Source organism: Xyrauchen texanus, chromosome 25, assembly GCF_025860055.1.
Source record: "Xyrauchen texanus isolate HMW12.3.18 chromosome 25, RBS_HiC_50CHRs, whole genome shotgun sequence".
Lineage (NCBI taxonomy): Eukaryota > Metazoa > Chordata > Actinopteri > Cypriniformes > Catostomidae > Xyrauchen > Xyrauchen texanus.
The window spans coordinates 10,226,573-10,248,879 of record NC_068300.1 but is presented as its reverse complement, the minus strand read 5'-3'; the positions used below and the strand labels follow the sequence as shown (position 1 = coordinate 10,248,879).

Below are 22,307 nucleotides of genomic sequence, written 5' to 3'. Positions count from 1 at the left end.
ACAGAATTCCCTTTCATTGTATGAAACAAACATGATGACAAACAAATTCTGATGACAGAATTTTCATTTCGGATGAACTATCCCTTAAAATTCCTTTGCTGTTCCTTCCCATTGTATTTAGATAGTGAGCCACCATTAAATAAATAAAGACTTAGGTTGGTGTCATGGATGAGAGTCAAACGGAGCAAATAAACTCTGAGAAATGAATATCCTTTACACACATCCTGTTTGGGTCCAACCACACCTACAAAACAGAGTGGCCCTCAAGAGCTGTTCTCAGAGCAGTTTGACACTTTATCTAGTTCAGTGCTTTGACTGGATAGGATAGTTTTATGCCATTTCTAGAAAGTTATCTTATCTGTGTTGGATCAAATGAAAGAAAGCTCAGCACTTTCTATTTAAAATAGCTCATCAGTGAAAAATATTTGAACTTGATCATGAGTTCAACATTAACATATGTTAACCACAGTCTTATTTCATGCAACTTAACTAATTTGGAGCCCCACCCACCCTCCCTCAGGACAGGTATATGTGTACACACAGGCTTGACAGATAGCAGAGTGCTGTTGATTACTTTAATCGAGGTTGGGAAACTATTTGGATTCTATTCGAATTGCCTATTTGAAGCACAACACACTGGGAAGGTAAATGCAAATATTGCTGTATAATTGTTAGAAATAATATTTAAAGAAGTAGTTTACCCAAAATAAAAATGATTTCATTATTTACTCACCCCCAATGTGTTCCAAACCCATTTGACTTTCTTTATTCTGCGGAGGAAATGTTAGGCGGAATATTAGCGCCAGTCACTATATTCACTTTCATTGTATGAAAAAATAAAGATGCAATGGAAGTAAATGGTGACTGAAGCTAACACTGCTTAACATCTCCTTTTTTATTTTTTATTTTGGGTGAACTATCCTTTAAACATTTAATCACTGATCATCTACGACTGGTTTCAAACCTATAGCCTTTACAGTAGAAACCCATGAGCTAATTGAATTTAGTTATTTGGTTGATTTCAACTCTTGTAACAGGCCATGGAATAATTTTATTGAGGTGGTCTAAAGTTCGTAAAGTGTAGATGTCACTCATATTTTAATAGATATGTTTTTTGTGTTTGCATTAGAGGGAAACAGTTTTAAAACATTAAATGTGATACCAATTTTTACCAGAAGAAGAGCCTTGGACCACCATTTTCTATTTTCAATGACAGTCTGTAAACGTATTTGCAATGTCAATGCAGATTTTCAGTTGCTGGCCTGAAGTCAAAATGGGAAACGAGCAGTCGACTCAAAAGAAGAGGCAAAAGGTAAAAATTGTTTACATGTGTGTTTATGTTTTTTACGACTTTGCCATTTTGAAAGATTCCTAAAAGTCATTTTCTCTGTATTACAATGTAGATGAGGAATTTTATTAGTAAAGCTGATTTAAGACTTTCTCTTTCAATTAATTATTTTGCCTAATACAGTCACGTGAGAGTGTTATGTTTATTGAGACATCTAAGAAAATGTGAACACAACTAGCATGCCAAATTGTCTCTAACATCAAGTATGAAACTTACAAATGCTGTATAATTTGCCAGCCAAATGCTGTTGACAAAAAGGTCCAAAATGGAGAAATGAATGGACACGCAGTCCCACCTCCAGGCTCACCAGAACCTGGTACGTACACGATATGCTATGCATTTATTCTATATTACTGTCAAGCAGACAAGTTCTTTTTCTTTGCATCATTATATTCAAATAAGAAAACAGAAAGGAAACTCTCAAGGTTAAACTCTCCTGCTGCCATGTACATTGTTTGGATTAAGTGAGCAAGTAAACCCACAATCGAGAACATGACTCAAAGCTCTGTATAAACTTTGGGTGTTGTAGCAGACACATGGTGGATAAAGTGGTGTTTAATTTGTATATCGTACACTACGAGTTAAAACTTTGGACACACTTGACTGAACATGTTTTTCAGGATCTTTAAAACCTTTTGATCTGAAGGCTTCTGATTATATGATTAAAATTATTTGCTATTTTCTATTATTTTGTATTAAATGGTAACAATTTACAATAAGGTTCCATCTGTTTGCATTAGTTAACAACATTTGTTAACATGAACTAACAATGAACAATACTTTTACAACATTTAATAATCCTTGTTAATGTTAATGTCAACATACAGAAATATTTTCTTTAATTAAAAGTTGTATATTAGTTAATGAACTAACATGATACCTAATGTATTAACTAATGTTAACGAATGGAAACTTATTGTAAAGTATTACCAATATAAATTATGATAAGAACATTTAAATAAAAACATGGACCATATATGAGTACCTACATACTGTATATATAAAATGATAGTTCATATAGTATTTAATTATAGTAATTAAATTTCCAATTCCACTATTTGTTTGTAGCATATATTCTAATGGGCATGTGCAACATGAAGAACGCTGTTTTTCACTTATGCAAACTAATACATGTATCTATATATGTGATATGGGCAGGGTTGGTGAGTAACAGAATACATGTAATGGGATTACATATTTAAAATACAAAATATAAGTAACTGTATTTCACTACAGTTACAATTGAAATCATTGGTAATTAGAATACAGTTACATTCAAAAAGTATTTTGATTACTGAAGAGATTACTTTTTATTTTGCGTTTCATTTAATATTTAGTCCTTTAAGATGGAAAACATTTCTACATATAAATGATGAGATCCAAAGTGCATTTGAACAGCGGTGAAACACTTATGATGTGTTACATTCATACGAGCAGACAGAGAAGTACGTTTGAAGTAAGTTTGGAGCACAAGAAATAGAAATAAACAATGTGTAAATTGTTAGCTTTATGCTAAGCTAAAATGCAATTTCTAGCAATTTTACATGCACATGTTACCAGACACGATAATATTTTTTATCAAGAAAATTCCCGTTGGATCATAATTACCTTTTTTCCAGTCAGATCTTTGATATTAGGAATTTGTGATAATAACTTTTGTTTTGTTTTTCCTGTAAAAATATCAAAAAATCCTTAAAACAAGATCAGTTTGATTTATCTTGTTTTAGAAACAACACTGCATAAGATATTTAGGGTTTTTCAGAGAATGTATTTTTAACATGTGTATTTTGTCTTACTGTACCGGCAGTGTTTTTATAGTCAAAACAAGAGAAAATATCTACCAGTGCTGAAGAAGTAATCCAAAGTATTTAGATTACGTTACTGACATTGAGTAATCTAACGAAATACATTACAAATTACATTTTACAGCATGTATTCTGTAATCTGTAGTGGAATACATTTCAAAAGTAATCCTCCCAACCCTGAGTATGTATGTTGAAATTCATAGAAAATATATGTGTGATGATTTCTGTGTATATTTAGAAAAATATATGTTACATCCAGTAAATAAAAACTGTCATTTTTTTGTTGTATTTTAAAACATTTGTTGCATGAATATACACAAGTATGCGAATTTTTCAGTGAATAAACATACATAAACATACATATTATATACCAGTATGTGTTTTACATGTATTGCCATATATAACATTTTCATACGGGATTTACAAAGCATGCATAATTGTTTGTATTTTCTTTTGTCCAGTGGCTAGCAAAGAAGCCGTAGTTCAGCAAAAGTGTGAAATCCCACCAGAGACTGACGTAAAGAGCCCAAAACCGTCAGCAGGTAAAGAGGAAGTGGACAGCAAAAAAGCCAACAAACCTGCACATGTGGAAACAACCCATGAGAATGAAACGACAGCCGCAACTGATACAGAACCCCAAAAAGAGGCCCAACAGCTTGTTGAAAAAGAGGTGACCAACATCTTTGGTAAAATGTTCAAAAAGAAGATTGAACCAGTGAAATCTGATGCAGTTGATGGACAGGTCAAAGTGCTGGATTTGAAAATTGACCTGCAGCCTGTGAGTAGAAGTTGCTCAGCATTACTATTTTTTCCCCTTTACCTCTCAGAAAAAGTATCCTTCGGATTTGCTTTCAATACCCTCACACTAGTGTCATAACTAGATATGTTGCAACAAGCAAAAAACTATAAATTCTATCTTTCATGCTAAAGGAATATTTCAGGTTCAATACCAGTTAAGCTCAACCGACAGCATTTGTGGCATAATGTTGATTACAACAAACATTTATTTTGAATCATACCTCCTTTTCTTAATTTTATTAGATTTTTTCAAGGATTGAGGTTACAGTGAGGCACTTACAATGGAAGTGAAAGGGGCTAATTTTTGCATTTACATTTATGCATTTGGCAGACGCTTTTATCCAAAGCGACTTACAGAGCCCTTATTACAGGGACAATCCCCCCGGAGCAACCTGGAGTTAAGTGCCTTGCTCAAGGACACAATGGTGGTGGCTGTGGGGATCGAACCAGCAACCTTCTGATTACCAGTTATGTGCTTTAGCCCACTACACCACCACCACTCCACTATTTGTATGGTTTAAAAGCAGAAATGTGAAACCTGTAATTTTATAAAAGCACTTACTTCTTAAATAATTCTTCTGTTAAAACCGATGTATTATTTGAGCATCGTCCTGGCAACAAAGTTGTAAAACTTCACACTTCAAACGTCACTTTACACTGAGTTTATTTTTATTGTTTACTTCTTGTGGCTATATTTTTGAAATAGAGAGTATTTAAAGGCTCAAAAATTGGCCCATTCACTTCCATTGTAAGTGCCTCAATGTAAAGAAAAGTAAGGACAAGTCTATATAATTTTTTGTTGTTATCAATATTATGCCACAAATGCTGTTGATTGAGTTTAACTTGTATCGAACCGGGAATATTCTTTAATCTGAGGCCACACCACACAAATCGGTTTTCATTTTCCAAATGTCATAACTTTACAAAGTAAGTGCTAATAGATTGCATTTTCAAAAGTCTCCATTTTCTGTGGAGGACAAACAAACAAAATGGCTGTGGCTTCAACATTTATGGGAAGTATATACATTTCATTTGCCGTTTTATAATAGCCAAAGTTACCTGGTGTGCTTTCTTTGTTTGTAAACATTTTGAAATGGGAACTGGGTAGCTCAGCGAGTACTGACGCTGACTACCACCCATGGAGTCACGGGTGTGCTGAATGACTCCAGCCAGGTCTCCTAAGCAACCAAATTAGCCCGGTTGCTAGGGAGGGTCACGTTGGGTAACCTCCTCGTGGCCGCGATAAGTGGTTCTCACTCTCAATGGGGCACGTGGTAAATTGTGCATGGATCGCTGAGTGTAGCATGAGCCTCCACGTGCCGTGAGTCTCCGTGTTGTCATGCACAATGAGCCATGTGATAAAATGCATGGATTGACTGTCCTCTGCCACCCAGATTGAGGCGAGTAACTGCGCCACCATGAGGACCAACTAAGTAGTGGGAATTGGGCATTCCAAATTCCAATATTTAATGTTGTCATCAAATGATTTCTAAGTCAGAGGACATGAACAGTTCAGATTAGAGTTGTTATCTCATATTAACAGTAACTCTAACACAACGTGAACACACCATGATGCCATTTTCCAAAGTATGCGGTGATAAATATCTTTTTCAAAAATTATGTAAAGGCGTAAATCTAGCAAAATCATGTAGTTTTCAACCAAAAACGTATTTGTGTGGACGTGGCCTGCTGGGCAGCCCCACCCAATGTGAAGTCATTGGTCACAATCCTCATGGCTGTATTTGAAATATCAAATATGTTTTGATTAATTGTGATTTAGTCATGTCGTGCAGCCTTTTTGCTTTTAGTGTAGAAAGAAAAATATATTGATGGTGGAAGCTTGGCACATAATTCTTGTTCACCCATTTTATGTGTGAACCGCAACTTGAAGCACAATCACCATAAAAACAGTGTTGCTTTCAAATTTTGCTTTAGCTGATGAGTTTTTGTCTGACTGTTCAAATGCAAGACACCTGAAATTTTCTCCCAAGCATCTTCGAGGTTACAACACATCCTTGGAATGAATTTATATGCACTGCGATCTGACCCATGTATACTAATTTCTCATTTCAAAAGGATCCAGCATTCATTAATACAGGCCAAGAGGAGATTCTTAAGGAAGTTGTAAAGAAGTTCAAATTGCAATCGACTAACGCCATTCCCGGGGAGCCCATATCTGAAGATTCATCTACAGATTCAAGCTTGTTGACCAAGAACATCCCTCTGGTGTCATCAAGAACTGATGTTGAAACTGTGACCTGCTTAAAGGTCCTCCCAGATTGGTACGGTACACAGGAACAAGTAGATGTTGCTGAAGAACCACCAATCGTTGTTGAGGAATCTGCTATTGTATCTGAAGAGCCAGTGGTAGGAACTGAAGAACGTGAGATGGATGTAGAAGAGGGATTAGCAGTTAATGCTAAGGTGCCCATATCATTAGAATATGAAGAACCCAAGACTGCTGGTGCTGAACAAGTCTTGATAGAAGATGAAGAACTGATAGAAATTGTTGAAATCTTCATATCAGACACAGAAGAACTATTAACGACTGAGAATGTGCCTGAATCAGCTATTGTTATTGGAGTCTTGCAGGATTGTCTTGCAAGTGAAGCTGTTTCCGAAAAATGTATTAAAGTAACTGATCAAATAGATAGCGTTACTGTAAAAGGTATATCTTCAGATACAGTTGATACTGTAGAGGTCTTGTCTCATGTTGAGGAACCAGTCATTGGAAATGAGGAGCCACTGCTATTCGCTGAAGAAATTGCAGCTATTGTTAAGGAAATCTTGCAGATTGCAGAGGACCAAATTTTAGGTGTTGAAGATCCAGAAATTGGGATGGAAGCATCACAAACTGGGATGGAAGAACCTAGCTCGGTTATTCAAGAGCAAATAGATGTTCCTGAAGAAACAATGGGGCAAATATATAAAGAAGAGGAGCCAGAGAACATTTTGAAGAAGCTTGTTCTGAAGAACAATATCAAGACTGTGTAACCAGAATCGATATCTATGGAACAAGCTCTGATTGTTGAAGAACAAATAGCTCCTGTGACAGTCGAGTCCATCTTACTTGCTAATAGAACAGCAGCTATAGATGAAGAAAGTTGGGTGATTATCGAGGAACCAGCTCAACTACAGAACATCTCTGTCTGCACTGATTTCAGTCATCCTAGATGTGTTGAAGAACCTACGCATTTACAGACAGAAAGTAAAACATTTTCAACAGAATCTGAAAAATTGCTTTCTCAGCTGAGATCTGTGTGCACTAAAGCATTAGAAGATGCTTCATACAAGCCAGTCAGTGTAGATATCTGTGCTGTGGAAAGCACCATTCATATCACAATTGAATTTTGCATGACTGATAAGGATGAGTTCACATGTACAAATAAGGTCAGTGACAACAGAGATGTTGTCACAGAAGAGGAGAATGATTTCACCCTTAAGATCCAAGAGGACTTTGTGCACTGCAGTACTGTAAGTCAGACCTCTTGAATTGATGCATGCATTCAAACATGCACGTATTTGAAATGCTGCTGCATGGACAACTCATGGCATGAGTGATACTAAAGTACTAAATATTCTTCTTTCTTAAAGAGTTGCGTGATTGAACATTGATCAGTGTCAAATAACACAAAATTAACATAAAGATTCAAACTGTATTTACTCTTACATACTGTATACTCTATAATCCAATAGACAAAATATAGATTCTTTACTGTCTTTACCTTATAGAAATTGTATACACTTGTAGATTACATATACATTATTAATGGTCTTTACTCTTATAGACACTATAGTCTCTTATAGATTCTTTATAGTATTTACTCTTATATCAATTCTTTACTCTTGTAGACTTTATATGCTCTTATAAATAACATAAAGATTATTTATGGTCTTTACTCTTATAGACACCCTATATTCTTATATACTACATAGAGATATGTGGCAGGGCAGAGGGCGGGGCCGGGTGATCCTACACAACCGGTCCCGGGTTTCAGCACCAATGTAAGGGGGTTAAGATGGGCAAGGAGGTGAGAACCGGCTTGTCAATATAAATCATAATTTAATTAAACTCAAACCAAAAGCACATACACAAACACACACATGACGGACATGTCCGTAAACGATCTCTCTCTCTCTCGCACGATCCTCTGCAGTCGACCTTTATCCCTCACGGTGGCTTAATTAGCCTAATACGGGACCGGGTGTGTAGGATCACGACCCGTCCCCGCCCTCCGCCCTGCCACAAGATTCTTTATTGTCTTTACTCTCATAGACACTATATACTCTTATAGACTACATGGAGATTCTTTGATGTCTTTAATAGACATTAAACTCTTATAGACTACATACAGGTTCTTTACAGTCTGTACTTTTATGTATACCCTATACTTTTATAAGCTAAATATACAGTAGATATACCTTATACTTTTGTAGACTACATATATATTATTTACTGTCTGTACTCTTACATATACTCTATACTCTTTAGTATATGAGCACCCGGCCCTTTTCACTGAATGATGATGAAGTAACTGTGTAACCATTTTTGAGCATGTGTTTAATTGTTTATGTTTGTTTAATTGTTTTGTCTATGCAACTGTCTCTCAGACAAAATCATTACCCTTCAACAGAAATATTTGCATTGTCTGTTTCTTATAATTTCCATTTGCATGAAACTAACAGCGTTTTCAAAAGCTACATAGCCTACTGTATTAATATCTGTGTTCAAGTGTAGGAGATCTCTTGCCTTAATGAGAGAGTTCACCCACACATTCTGTCATCATTTACTCACACACAGTCCCAAACCTATATTACTTTTTTCATCTTCTATGGAACACAAAAGGAGATGTTAGATGTCATGATGTCACCACATACAGTACAGTATATAATATAAATATAACACATTTTCTTAGCTAAAGCATGCACAGACTTTAAGTCCAGCACATTGCTGAATATCAATGAGTGAGGGGGGACACAGGCGTTAATAAAAGAATGATTGTTGCTGCTGGCCTGAGTAGGCAGAGGCATGGATGGAATTGTGTCCCTATGTCAATGCAGCTATTGCACATCAGCTGTAGGGTTGAAACACTAATTATCTGGATTTGTCTATAGGATTCAGTGGACATTAAGAGAAGCACAGAGCCTGAGCCAGAGCCGGAAGATACATCTCTCGAATCCCTTCTTGTGGAAGTCGCCGAAGAAATTGATCCATCAGAGGAAGTTAAAGAAGCAGAAAAAACAGTTATGAACTTTTTCAAAACATTTGTAAGTACAATTTACTTCTGTTTAATTTCACATGATTTGGAAGCATTTTGTTCCTTTCAGACAAACATTTAAACTTTACAGTGCTATACATTCAGGCTATACATTTAATCAGATTGTGTTCCCTGGGATTCGAACCATGCACTACTATATGAACCAGAGGAATAATAAAAGTGACTTGCCATGTATTCAAGCTATATATTTTATCAGGTTGTGTGTTCCCTGGGAACTGAACCCAAGATCTTGTCGTTACAAGTGCAATACTCTACCAGTTGAACTACGTGAAATTGAAAATCAAGTATGAAGGAAAGAGTACTTTTTAAATTAGAGTTAGAGCAACGTGAAATGAGTGTGCAGTGTAAATAACCCACAGAGAAAAATAGGAAGGTTTGTAGTTGTGTATATTTGACTGCGATGTAAACATTTGGAATTACTGCGCCAGTCGACAATGAAGAAAAAGGAATTTTTACTCTATCATTGTAGTATTTGTTACACTGATATCTGTTCAGCTATCCATGGCACACTGCTAAATGAAGTCTTTGCACATGTCAGAATGTGGCAGCCTTTTGTTTGCTGCATAATGTGAGCTTACAAGGGAGGACTATGCGTTTGGAGTTGTGATGTGCTCTGATAAAGCACGGGTAGGCCTACGCCATCTCCAGAGGACAATGGCTGACTCAATACGAGAAACATGTTCCAAACTGTCTCTGCTAGGAAACCCTTTGTGTGCCTGTGGCAAATCGAGTCCATCTCATTTTGACAGACAGGCACTATCTTCACAAAAGATACATTTTTCATGTCTCCATTTTGACATCTTCATCTCTGTGCAGATGAATAGGTATATCTCTTTAACATGGAGTACCTGAACACTTAAACTAGCTACTCTGATGCTTTTTCACAGTCACTTTAATGTTTCCATGTCTCCATTCTCTTTTCTGCATGTGAAGGTCAGTCCGACCAAAACAAGCAAAGAAGCCAAAGCTACTCCTGATGCTTCAAAAGACCAGGTAATAAAACCTAGATAGTCGCACTACCCATATGATACAGTATATATTATAATATATTTTTCCATTAGTCTTCAGTTGTGTTGCATGAAATTGCTCAAATGTTAAATATTTATTATCCTTATTGTTTATTTATTTTCCCATTATTTATTAATGTATATATTTTTGTATTCATTTACTGTGCTTATTGTTTGTTGTTTATTTTGACATTTTGTTTCAACTATTCATTTGTTTATTTATCCTTATTGTTTATTTATTTGCATGTTCTGTTTATTTATTGATTGATTGGTTGATTTGGATCACAGTTTATTTTTCTGTGCTATCTGACTGAAAATCTATACTTTCAAGATGAAATCACTGTTTCTGGTCTTTCTTGATGTATGGCTAAAAATCAAATTCGCTAGACCTCTGTCCAAATTCTTTGCATTGTATGGCCCCAGGCCCATTTGCATATGCATATAAACTTGCTTTAAAAAACGGGTCCTCTGGCCCTCATATCGCAGCAGTTATACGAAAGATCTCCAGCCAAATATGTCTGAATACGTGATGCTGATATTGATTGTCGGACTGTTTGGTCTTTTGTCTCTTTGTGCAGCCACAGAAAGAGACTCCACCAGCACCATCAACAAATGTGAGCACTTCCTTTCATATATTTTATTCCTCTATTATATTTAACCTTTTTTTTTATTCCATTAACTTTATCTTAATAAGCCGAGCACCATAAACTAATATAATATAACGTAATATGAAATAAATATGCTTTGAATTTTGTGATTTCCAATAAGATAGATAGATAGACAGACAGACAGACAGACAGACAGACATATAGATAGATAGATAGATAGACAGACAGACAGACAGACAGACAGACAGACAGACAGACAGACAGATAGATAGATAGATAGATAGATAGATAGATAGATAGATAGATAGATAGATAGATAGATAGATAGATGGATGGATGGATGGATGGATGGATGGATGGATGGATGGATGGATGGATGGATGGATGGATAGATAGATAGATGGATAGACAGACAGACATATAGATAGACAGACAGACAGATAGATAGATAGATAGATAGACAGACAGACAGACAGACAGACAGAAAGACAGACAGACAGACAGAAAGAAAGATAGATAGATAGATAGATAGATAGATAGATAGATAGATAGATAGATAGATAGATAGATAGATAGATAGATAGAGACAGATAGACAGATAGATAGATAGATAGATAGATAGATAGATAGATAGATAGATAGATAGATAGATAGATAGATAGATAGAGACAGATAGACAGAAAGATAGATAGATAGATAGATAGATAGATAGACAGACAGACAGACAGACAGACAGACAGACAGACAGACAGACAGATAGCTAGATAGATAGATAGAGACAGATAGACAGATAGATAGATAGATAGATAGATAGATAGATAGATAGATAGATAGATAGATAGATAGATAGATAGATAGATAGATAGATAGATAGATAGATAGATAGATACAGATAGACAGATAGATAGATAGATAGATAGATAGATAGATAGATAGATAGATAGATAGATAGATAGATAGATAGATAGATAGATAGATAGATAGATAGATAGATAGATACCGTCAGCTGTTTTGTGCTTGAAATTAAATATACACTCTTTTATAAGGTACAGGAAGCACCCAAGGCACCTCCTCCACCTCCCCCAGCACCACCTAAGATGGAAAACAAAGTAGAGCCAGTGGTGAAGAAAGAGGAAACGCTTGCAGCAGCTGCAGCAAAAGCAGCAGACAGCTCGACCAAGACCAAACCCAAAGACAGTCCTTTCAGCAAACTCTTCCGTTCAAAGGTAATCACACACCTGCTACTACACTTTCAGGAGTTGATGCAGATTACTACAAACCACATAAAGTGGTCCCCCAAAATGTATTCGGACACTTAAAAGCATAGTTCACCCAAAAATTAAAATTCTCTCATTATTTACTCACCCTCATGTCATTCCAGATGTGTATGACTTTCTTTCTTCTGCAGAACACAAACAAAGATTTTTAGAAGAGTATCTCAACTCTGTAGGTCCATACAATGCAAGTGAATGGTGATCAGAACTTTGAAACTCCAAAAAGCACATAAAGGCTGCATAAAAGTAATCCATATGACTCCAGTGGTTTAATCCATGTATTTTGAACCAATCTAAAAGTTTATCAGTGCGAACAGACCAAAATGTAACTCCTTTTTCACAATAAATCTTGACATCAGCAGCTTCCATCCAGCATTCTGCACATGCGTAAAGCACTAGGATGTGTAATCGAGCTTGAATTCTTGAACGTGCAAGATACACATAAAAAAAATTGTTTTGTTCTTACCCATTACTTCCCTTCTGAAGTTAAGACACTGGAGTCTTATGGATTACCTTTATGTGCATTTTGGAACTTTAAAATTCTGGTCACCATTCACTTGCATTATTTGGACCTACAGAGCTAAAATATTCTTCCAAAAAACTTTGCATGTGTTCAGCAGAAGAAAGAAAGTCATACACAGCTGGGATGGCATGAGGGTCAGTAAATGATGAGAGAATTTTCATTTTAGGGTTGACTATTTCTTTGAGCGACACTTAAAAACTAATTTTATGTCTTTGTATTATATAACAAAATATCAAACCAATTATTTGGCATTTATTTTAAAGAAATATGGCAATAACAAACCTTTTGAAAAAAAAAAAAAAACAGGTTTGTTAGCTTTAGAATTATAAAACCATAATTTCAGTATATAGTTCAAAAATATGACAAAGTATTTAGACACATTCTGGTTGTCAAATGTTAGTGAAACATGTCCATAGTTAATGTGAGGAACTAGACCTGTGGTTACTTTAGGACACCTGTGTGAATTTGAGGGTCACTGACTTCATACATCCACTAAAAATCACCTTGTGCCAGTTGGGTTAAAGTAATTGCAAAAATGGCTCAGAAAAGTGGCATTAGTCCTTAGAAAAGGCCTAGCATCAAATGTTTGCAGATGTGCCTTATTGTGATATTTTGTTATCTAATGCAATTTCAATTCATACATTTTTAAGTTTCAAAACGTGTCCAAATACATGTTTGGCCTTTGTACATAAAGCTGTTACTACTGTAACATTGTTTCAATAACTTCTCAAGAAATTAGATTCTTATTAGATACTATATGTGGCGTATTGTATGTGGCCCACCATAACAGAGTAATGTGAATTGGAGGTGTTGCTAGGCAAGGTGGTTGTTAAGGCAAATGTTAAGGGGGAGACAACAAGTGGAGTCAGCGTTAAGACATCAAAAGTGGCAAATGAATGCATCAGCCATTTAGAAATCAACTAAACTCATCCCATTTTTGTTTCTTATAACTCAAGACATGCAAAATATTTCCATCTAGAGCTCATATTATTTCGCCATTTATGTGAGAGACCTGATTCTATATTATAATATTCAATCAGCACAGAAGAATCTGTGTGTGGAAGGTTTTTACATGCAAGAAATAATGAATAAGCACTGAACGTCTGTTATGGTGACATCATGTTGACAGCAGCCATTACCTCATGTCAAAACAGCCAGCCAACTAAACCATGTGATTTGGGTTCCACTGCTCTCCATTCCACCACTTCATAACTTACATCTGATGCATTCAATGACTGAGTCACTGCTTTGTGTGCAGTGACTCAGTAGTTGTCGTTTTTAGACTGAAAGAACAGTGCAAACTTGCATAGTTTATTGTCAATTTAATGCAAATATTTGCTTGCCTACAGCCTGTTGTGGTGGAAGAGAAAAAGCCTGTTGAGGTACAGCAGGTAAATACATTCAGCTGAACGATTGTCTCTTTTTGGGTTGCATGCTGGTGGGACTGTTTTCCTATAAAGAACATCATGCATTTAATACTTCCATCTTGTACTTGGCACTTTCTATGAATAGGATACAAATTGTCATTGATATTGATATTCAATCCATTGCAGAAAAGTATTTGTAATAATGAAATTACATCATTGAGCAAAATGTACTCCATCTCCCTCCAAAAAGTCTTATTTTATTTTACTAGATGGCAGCAAGCTTCCATTACAAAATGCAGATCTAACATGTATGTGGTACTCTAATGCATTTTAGCCTTTACAGATATGCTCATCCATAGACATTCAGTCTAATTTTCAGTTCATGCACCACCACCAATTTTTCATCAAATATCTCGGCCTCTGAGTGGACTAGAAGCTCAATCCAGGTGTCATTAGAAAGCTGAGATCCTCCCCTTTTGAATGCGGTAACATTGCATTATCAATAGTCAATAACATATATTTCTGATGATTTTTTTAGGGTGCTTTTCCTGCTGGATCGATACTTTTTTTTGGGACATCTTATATATAACATTGGAATATTTACATAAGCAAGCTCACAAACAAGTAAAAAATTATACATTTTTAAGATAACTGCCTAAGGTAAAAGCAGATAACGTTTTAGCTATTTGGGGCTCACACACGCAGTGATAAGTGCACAAATTTAACGCTTGAATTTGATGTCTTACAGAAATCATATTTAATTTTATGATTCTTTAAAAAATCTTTCAAACTATGGTATTAGGGCAACAAAACAAATTGTATTGTCACATTCCTGTGAATGAAAGCTTTCATTTGATATATGATTTGTTTATTAATGTGCTATTTTAAATACTTTTTTAAATCATATTAATATTTCTACCACTTGAACTCTAGGTGGCGCTGATTTGCAGCGTAAATGTTTTTAGGCCTTATGTTATTATTTTATGTAACATACATTTAGTAGTGATAAATTCAGATTCTAAGCTTTCAAACAATACTGACTTACGTATTCAGAGATGTGAGACTTTGAAGCGTAAACGTTTTTCGTGACATAGTGCCCCCTTTTGAACTCACCGGCAGGTTAATGGGAAATTAAAGTTTGTTAATAACTACAAACCAATATTTGGTCCCATACAAGCTAGCCCCTAATGAATGATAGAGTAAGTAAGGCTAAATCTGCAATCCTGTAACCTATTCTGATGTATTTCTCACATATTATTTAGTTTTAATGTTATACATTTTATTAACGTAATGTATGCTTAAAAATAATGAAATCACAAAAATGTAAACATGTATTAAACTGTATTCAGACATTCAGAGCAGGGCTGGACTGGGAATCTGGCATACCGGGCATTTTCCCGGTGGGCCGACACACTTTTGGGCCGATCAGGGGAAGTATGGCCATCGGGAGAACCGAGCGGGCAAGGTGGGTTGGCCGCGAAACGTGCAGAATGGGCCGCAATAACCAAAAATGAGCCACCACGTTATGCAGAATGGACCACCGGCGCCACGATATGCAAAAAAGACAGCGAACCTGAACATAAAATCCCGGGCCGATTTCTCTTCCCAGTCCAGCCCTGATTCAGAGTAACAGGGCAGCAAAAACTGCAAACCTAAAAGAATTATAATATTATTTTAGAAAATATGTATTTATATTTTTTTCTAATAATGTAATGAAATAACATTTAGTTTGTCCTCCTGAAATTTCATTTGACATTTTTTAAGAGCTTCAAGTCCTGTTTTGTACCCTATTCAAGGAAAGTGTCACAAGGGCCCTTAGTTATAATATTTACTTCTCTGTTTGTTAATTAAATGTAATCTGTTTTAAGCTCTCTGCTGAAAATTCTTTCACATGCTTCCTTGCTATCCTTCCACTACCTACCTAAAGTCAAACTCAGTTCTTTACATTTTCTGTTCAAACAACAGCCTTTTCCTTACCTTTCTAAAACACTGCAGGTAGACGCATCTAAGACCAGCACACTTGAGGCTGCTGCCAAACCCGAAGAACCTCCAGCACCCAAACCAGAAGAGAAGAAAAAAGAGAAAAAGTCTTTTGGAATGTTCAAACCTAAGGTAAACACATGCCAGATTAATAACCATCAGATTATTCTTTCTTTTTTTTTTTGCATTAGAGAGCTGCATGCAATAACAGGTTTGTGTGAATTTGAGGTACTGCTAGGCCAACTGAGCACTAGGATCCAGGCAGCTGCATCCAGCGCGGCCGCCAGTGTCACTCTTGTTGCCGCTGGATCGGTAAATGGCAATATACAGTGGCCATTTTCATATTAACCAAACTGGTTTTTGTTGCACTGCTGAGCTTTGCATCTGACATACTTATTTGTGTTGTCAAATATCTGCTCTCTGGCACTAAACTTTTAACTGGTTTTTATAGGCTTCATAATAGTGACATTGTTATTAATATTAAGTTAATATTTTCACCTGCACTACAAGACAAACATTTGGACAAGGAGACTCATTCTTTATTATTAGGTCAACTATTTTTCACATTTTAGAATAATAGTAAAGTCATCAAAACCATACAACAAATAATATGGGAATTAGGATGTGTCCAAAAAAAAAATACTTTACAAATCAAAACTATAATATATTTCAGCTTCTTCATACATAAATGTCAATCTAATAATATTCAAATTAATATATATTCAATATATAATCAAATAAAATGTATTATAATCAAATGAAATGTATTGAATTGAATATAATACATTAATTACATTGTTAAATTGTGTATATATATATATATATATATATATATATATATATATATATATATATATATATATATATATATATATATATATATATTACTATATATATAAAAATCTAATTTGAAATATATATATATATATATTTCAAATTAGATTTTTATTTTATTATGTTATTTTATAGATAGAAACACATTTTATTTGTATTTTTTATTTAAATGTTTTTGCCAAATGTATTTGTCCAAAGTGACTTAAAGCACATACAAGTTATACATTTAACAGTATATGTGTTCCCTGTCTAGATTTATTTCACCCCTTTGCAATTGCTGTTTGTTTATCTTTTGTGATGTACAGTATCTTCTAATATTTTTAGGACTTCATAAATAGTTTAATATAATATATATATATATATATATATATATATATATATATATATATATATATATATATATATATATATATATATATATAAAAATATCAAAATAGAATAATAAAATAACATAAAAAATATATAATAATATATTCTATAATTATAAAATAATACATACAATAAATATTAATAAGATTAAATATATATATATATATATATATATATATATATATATACTATTTTCATAATCAAATTATTTTATCATTATAAATTACTATATATTTACATGTTTTTTATTATTCTATTTTGATATATTATTTAAATATAATATATACAAATATTCTGTATAATATATTATAATTTTTTAATACAGTTCATTAATCATCTTGATTTATATCATCTCAAGGCTCCAGAGCCCAAGAAGGAGACTCCAGCTGCACCCGCAGTGGTAGAAGTTGCTCCTGCCGTGAAGGCCAAAGAGGAGCCAAAACCCGCCACTCCAGCACCACCGGTAGCCCCAGACAACAAATCAGTGGCAAGCTCAGATAACGCCTCGCCCAACATCCCTCGCAAATTAGAGAAGAGGAACTCCCTGAACCTGTTCTTCAAAAACCTGGTTAAGTAGAAATCCAGAGATTAGACAAGAATTCATGAGGACAAATTTGTGAGCATTTACAATCTTTGTAGTTTGCCAGTTAGATGCTGTTATTGAGACACTTTTTGTAGTATGGTCTGATATCTATAACCATCCTTCGTGATTATTTTCATATTGTCGTCTGTCTTTTAATCTTAAAACATGTTCTAGAATGATCTTCGAGGTGATCAAAGTAATAAATGAGGTCAAAAGAATAAATATAAAAGACAACCTGTTAGCAAAATCTACATCTTTTACAAACAGATAAGAACCTTTTTATGTGATTTAGTAAGAATGTTAAATGTAGTTACACCATTTAAATCAAATTAAAACAAATTGGGTACAAAAATATTGCACGTAATACATATAATTGCATGGAATTCAATATTGTATAAAATCTTCTATTGTGAAATAACTTTTGTCTTTGTTTCAGTATTTTTGAAAACTTTCTCATAATAATAAAAAATAACTTTAAAGAATATATATATATAAAATGCATCTATTTTGTATTTTGTATTTTTCTAATTTAATACAGATTTCTTCCAGTACAAATCATATGATCAGCATAACAATTTGAGTGACACGAAATCTGGTGTAACATGTTCAATTTCACAAATTTGCTAGAAATAGTGCAAAAACGTAAACATTGCATGTCATAATGTTTCTTTATTTTAAATGTTTCAAAATAAAAAATACATAAATTCCCGTGTATATTCATATATATGTGTACACAGTTATCGCAACTTTAAGATGATCCTTGTAAGTCATTCATATAAAACAAAGGTGTAATGAAAACGAAATAATTACAGCATACAAAGATAATAAAGCACACAAACGTCTTAACCATTCACTTAACTAAAACTGAGCTTAAATAGGATATGTAAAAGCAAGATCCATTGTTGACACTTAAGTAAATAAAGGACCAGTTGGCAGACAGGTTGTGTAGGGTTGTGCTTCAGGCACCACTACAAACAAATAAAAAACAAAAACCTTCATGCTAGTTAGGATCACTAATGTTGCATTATGCATTGGTATGTCTCGCAGGGCCAAAAACGCCATTCTGATGCCGGAGTGCAAACGGACCCTGTGGCACCCGAGAAGGCCAAATAAATCCCTGTCTTTGTTTTGATCAGTCCTCCTCCCCACAAACATTGACAACCATGTGAATAGGAATACATATTTAAATGTTATAACCCAAATTGAGCGAAACTATTAAAGGTGAAGTGATTCATGTCTGCGCCTCTAGTGGCATCAAATGGAATTGCGAAAATAATAAGTGTTTACAACAGCTTTGCCAAACACATCTTCCATTGGACAAACAAACAAATAGTCCCGCCTCAAACTGACGCCATTTTTCGGGATGCTCAAACAAGCAGAGAAACTATTTGAATGTGCCACAGAGCCATAGTATTTACCCAGCCAATGGATTGCTTACAGTTGTCTTAAGCTTTCAAAAAAAATCACACTTCACCTTTAACTTGTTTTGACACTGTAGACCCTAGTTAAAGTAATTATCAATCCTTAATTTAATTTCCCTTTCCAATGTGGTTATGAGAGTTATGAGACCCTAAGTTAATAATTATAAAGCAATTATGCCATTAAACGTGGTGGAATCCCCTAGTGAGAGTAGAAGTAAGTGTAAAGCTACTTCCTGTTTAGCAAGTGCTACGTATGTCTTTGAGGGGAGGGAAAAACTTGTAATTGTTTTTCCAATGAAGCAAAACGTGTTGGAGTTGTATGATGTGGCATGAGATAGCCAAAACGAAAGTGAAATTGTAATTCTACATACAGAGATTTACTGTATTTTCTTTATTTCCTGTGCATGTTAAAACTAACACCATTTATCGACATAATATACTCATCTAACACCAACTGCAATATGGCCAACCACATGCATGGTGCATTAATACTCTAGTGTACAAAGCAAACATCATGTGGTTGTTTCATATGTAGAGAAGTTATTTATGTGACCATTCACTATCTGATTGTACAAACAAACTAACTGCATGGACAGTAACCTACTCAAAGACCCATTGTATGCTTAATTCAATCAACTATATCACTGAATCCTACAATGCCAATTTGAATTCCAACCTGATTGTCTGATCACAAAGTAATCACAATCACTTAAGTTTCCCCTCTTGGCAAAAAAGAAAAGAAAAACAAAATCACTGTTATAGTTTCCTATATGCAATTCTGCTAATATGTCACCATATATTATACCAACGTGCTAAATTATTTATATGATGGTTTTCACAACCATCACAAATCTTTTGTTTTCATTTTCCACTCTACAAATCTAACCAAACTATTATTAATTTTAACCTGCTAAATCACATTCCAAATATTCTTTTATTTTCTTGGCCGTCCATCTATAACTAATTAAGATGTCATTCGTTTTTGCTATTTAAATTTGATTTTAGATTTGAATGCATCACTTGCTATTAGGACATTATATACAATGTTATACAATTAAGAAATATACTGTACAACACACATCATATATGTCTCAAACTTTCTGCTACATATTAAATGTGTTCAAATCATGTTTTCTGGTTTTCCCTACTTTTCCAATTTCTTGTCTACTTTTGTAAAATTGTAAAGGGTCCTAATTCAGAATTTAGACTTTATCAATGAATCTTCGACATTCTTTATCTCTTTTGTTGCATTTTTGTCAATTTAACCATTTCATAAAAATAAACAAATCATTTCTCTCCTCTGTAAACAGACTTTTTCTTTAATCAAACAATGAGGGGACATGATATACCTCATATATAGGAGGGGCAGATCTGGCTATGCGCTGACATGATATGTGGTGTCCTTGCATTATTCCACCACAAGGCAGCACTCTTAGAACATAACGTTGATTCTATTATTCTAAATAAAAACGCTTTATCTTAAAGATGCACTCAGTAACTTTTATCTTTGGGTCATCTTGGACTTACACTGACACCCAGCGGCTTGGCATCATATAAAATCAATAGTTTTCAGTTTCAGATGCCATTGTAGAAATGTACTATTCACTGTCAGGCTTGATTACTTGAATCATTGAGTGAAAGTGACAAACAACAGGACAGTTATTGAGATTAAGGGAGCAGTATTCGGCTGGTCATGTGATTCTAACATGGCAGCCCCCATGTGCGGACCCTCTCCATGTAGAATAAAACAGCTTTCATCAGGTTACTGGTTTGACTGGAGTCTTCATTTTAATGTGAGTGCTCATGATTTGCAAATATTGCAAAATCACAATTCATGACTTGTGTTAATTTTTTTAATGAGGTAAAAATTACTGAGTGCATCTTTAAACTGTTGACTTGTTATAGATCAAAATATAAATCAAATGTTATTTTATAATGTTAAGTGTTGCTGCAGAACCTCAGGGAGGAGACTGAGAGAAATCTACATGCCATTTACATATATCCACAGTACTAAAAACTAAATGCTTAATAATGATATAAATGTTTTAAATCGCAGTAAATTTAAAACAGAAAGTTTCAAGAGCCAATACTTTTTGACATACAATTTTTCATGATTGAAAACATTCAATGTCTTATCACTGACACATATCTTTTGATTGTCATTGTTTGATGGCCAATTTGTCTTAGATTTGCAATAGAAATGGCTGTTATACACACATTCATCAATAGTCATGTTCGCAATCTGTTACACTGCTTGCACGCACTAATACTAAATTTACCTTTGGTTCGGCTCTACGTTTATGGGTAGATTTTTTTATTTTTCTTGTGCAACTTTTTATTATTTTGGGGAAGTTCCACATACATAAGAAGAAATGCTCAGGTTCCAAGCCAAATTTAATAAATTTTCTCCAGGAGATCAAGAAACAGCACCTGTTTGGAGAATATCAAAAAAGCAAAAAAGACTTGTAGTATTTTTCGTGGTTACCTTTTGACTAAGGAATTAATATGTTGTACGGTCTGGTATATTCTGTACATATCTGTATACTGTTGTATATTATGTACTGAAGAAAAAGTAAAAAAATAAAGTTTATGGGTAGACCTTATTCACTGCAGCGCCATCTTTGATTTTTTGATGGGAATGACAACGAGGCTGTGAGGGGATAGATGTGCAATCCCTTCAAAGTACTGCACAGCAGTTTAAAGTATTCTTTGATCGTTCCACTGACAAAACATTGGGGGAAAAAACATCTTTTCAAAAACATTCAGGAGACAAAAAATTCCAGACCAACATGAGTTGTGGAAATCAGAAGTGATCTTGGGGCTTTTTACAGATTTTATTTTTATTTTTACAGTGCGTGCGATTTATGAGATGGTATGTCTATCTCTCGCAGCCTTGTTGACATTTCCATTAAAAAAATCAAAGATGGCGCTAGCGTGTATAGGGTCTCAATGAGGACTTGTTGCACTACCCTATTTGACCACAGATATCCTATTGGAAAAACCGAGGGGCGCTGTGGAGTTCCAGCATGCCTAACATGCTTGAATATCTACATCAAACACTGTAACGGAGCTTTCAGCTACTTTACGACTTAGGAAATAGGATAACATACT

General features: G+C 34.5%; 1 protein-coding gene across 5 annotated transcripts; it reads left to right on the top strand.

Annotated features, from left to right (window-relative positions):
• The first annotated feature begins 569 nt into the window (after positions 1 to 569).
• On the top strand, positions 570 to 20,494 carry bcas1 (brain enriched myelin associated protein 1). Of its 5 annotated transcripts, none has more exons than XM_052090787.1 (13): positions 570 to 644; positions 1,247 to 1,312; positions 1,586 to 1,664; positions 3,615 to 3,931; positions 9,067 to 9,219; positions 10,164 to 10,223; positions 10,816 to 10,851; positions 11,898 to 12,071; positions 13,992 to 14,033; positions 16,005 to 16,121; positions 16,218 to 16,301; positions 17,551 to 17,760; positions 18,823 to 20,494. In XM_052090787.1, exons 2-13 carry the CDS (start codon positions 1,274 to 1,276, stop codon positions 18,886 to 18,888), a joined length of 1,377 nt encoding a protein of 458 aa, XP_051946747.1. In that variant the 5' UTR covers positions 570 to 644; positions 1,247 to 1,273; the 3' UTR covers positions 18,889 to 20,494. The 5 variants fall into 5 exon arrangements, with proteins under 5 accessions (XP_051946747.1, XP_051946746.1, XP_051946748.1 ...); XM_052090786.1 differs by having other exon boundaries at positions 11,892 to 12,071; XM_052090788.1 differs by lacking the exon at positions 13,992 to 14,033 and having other exon boundaries at positions 11,892 to 12,071.
• Positions 20,495 to 22,307: the final 1,813 nt, after the last annotated feature.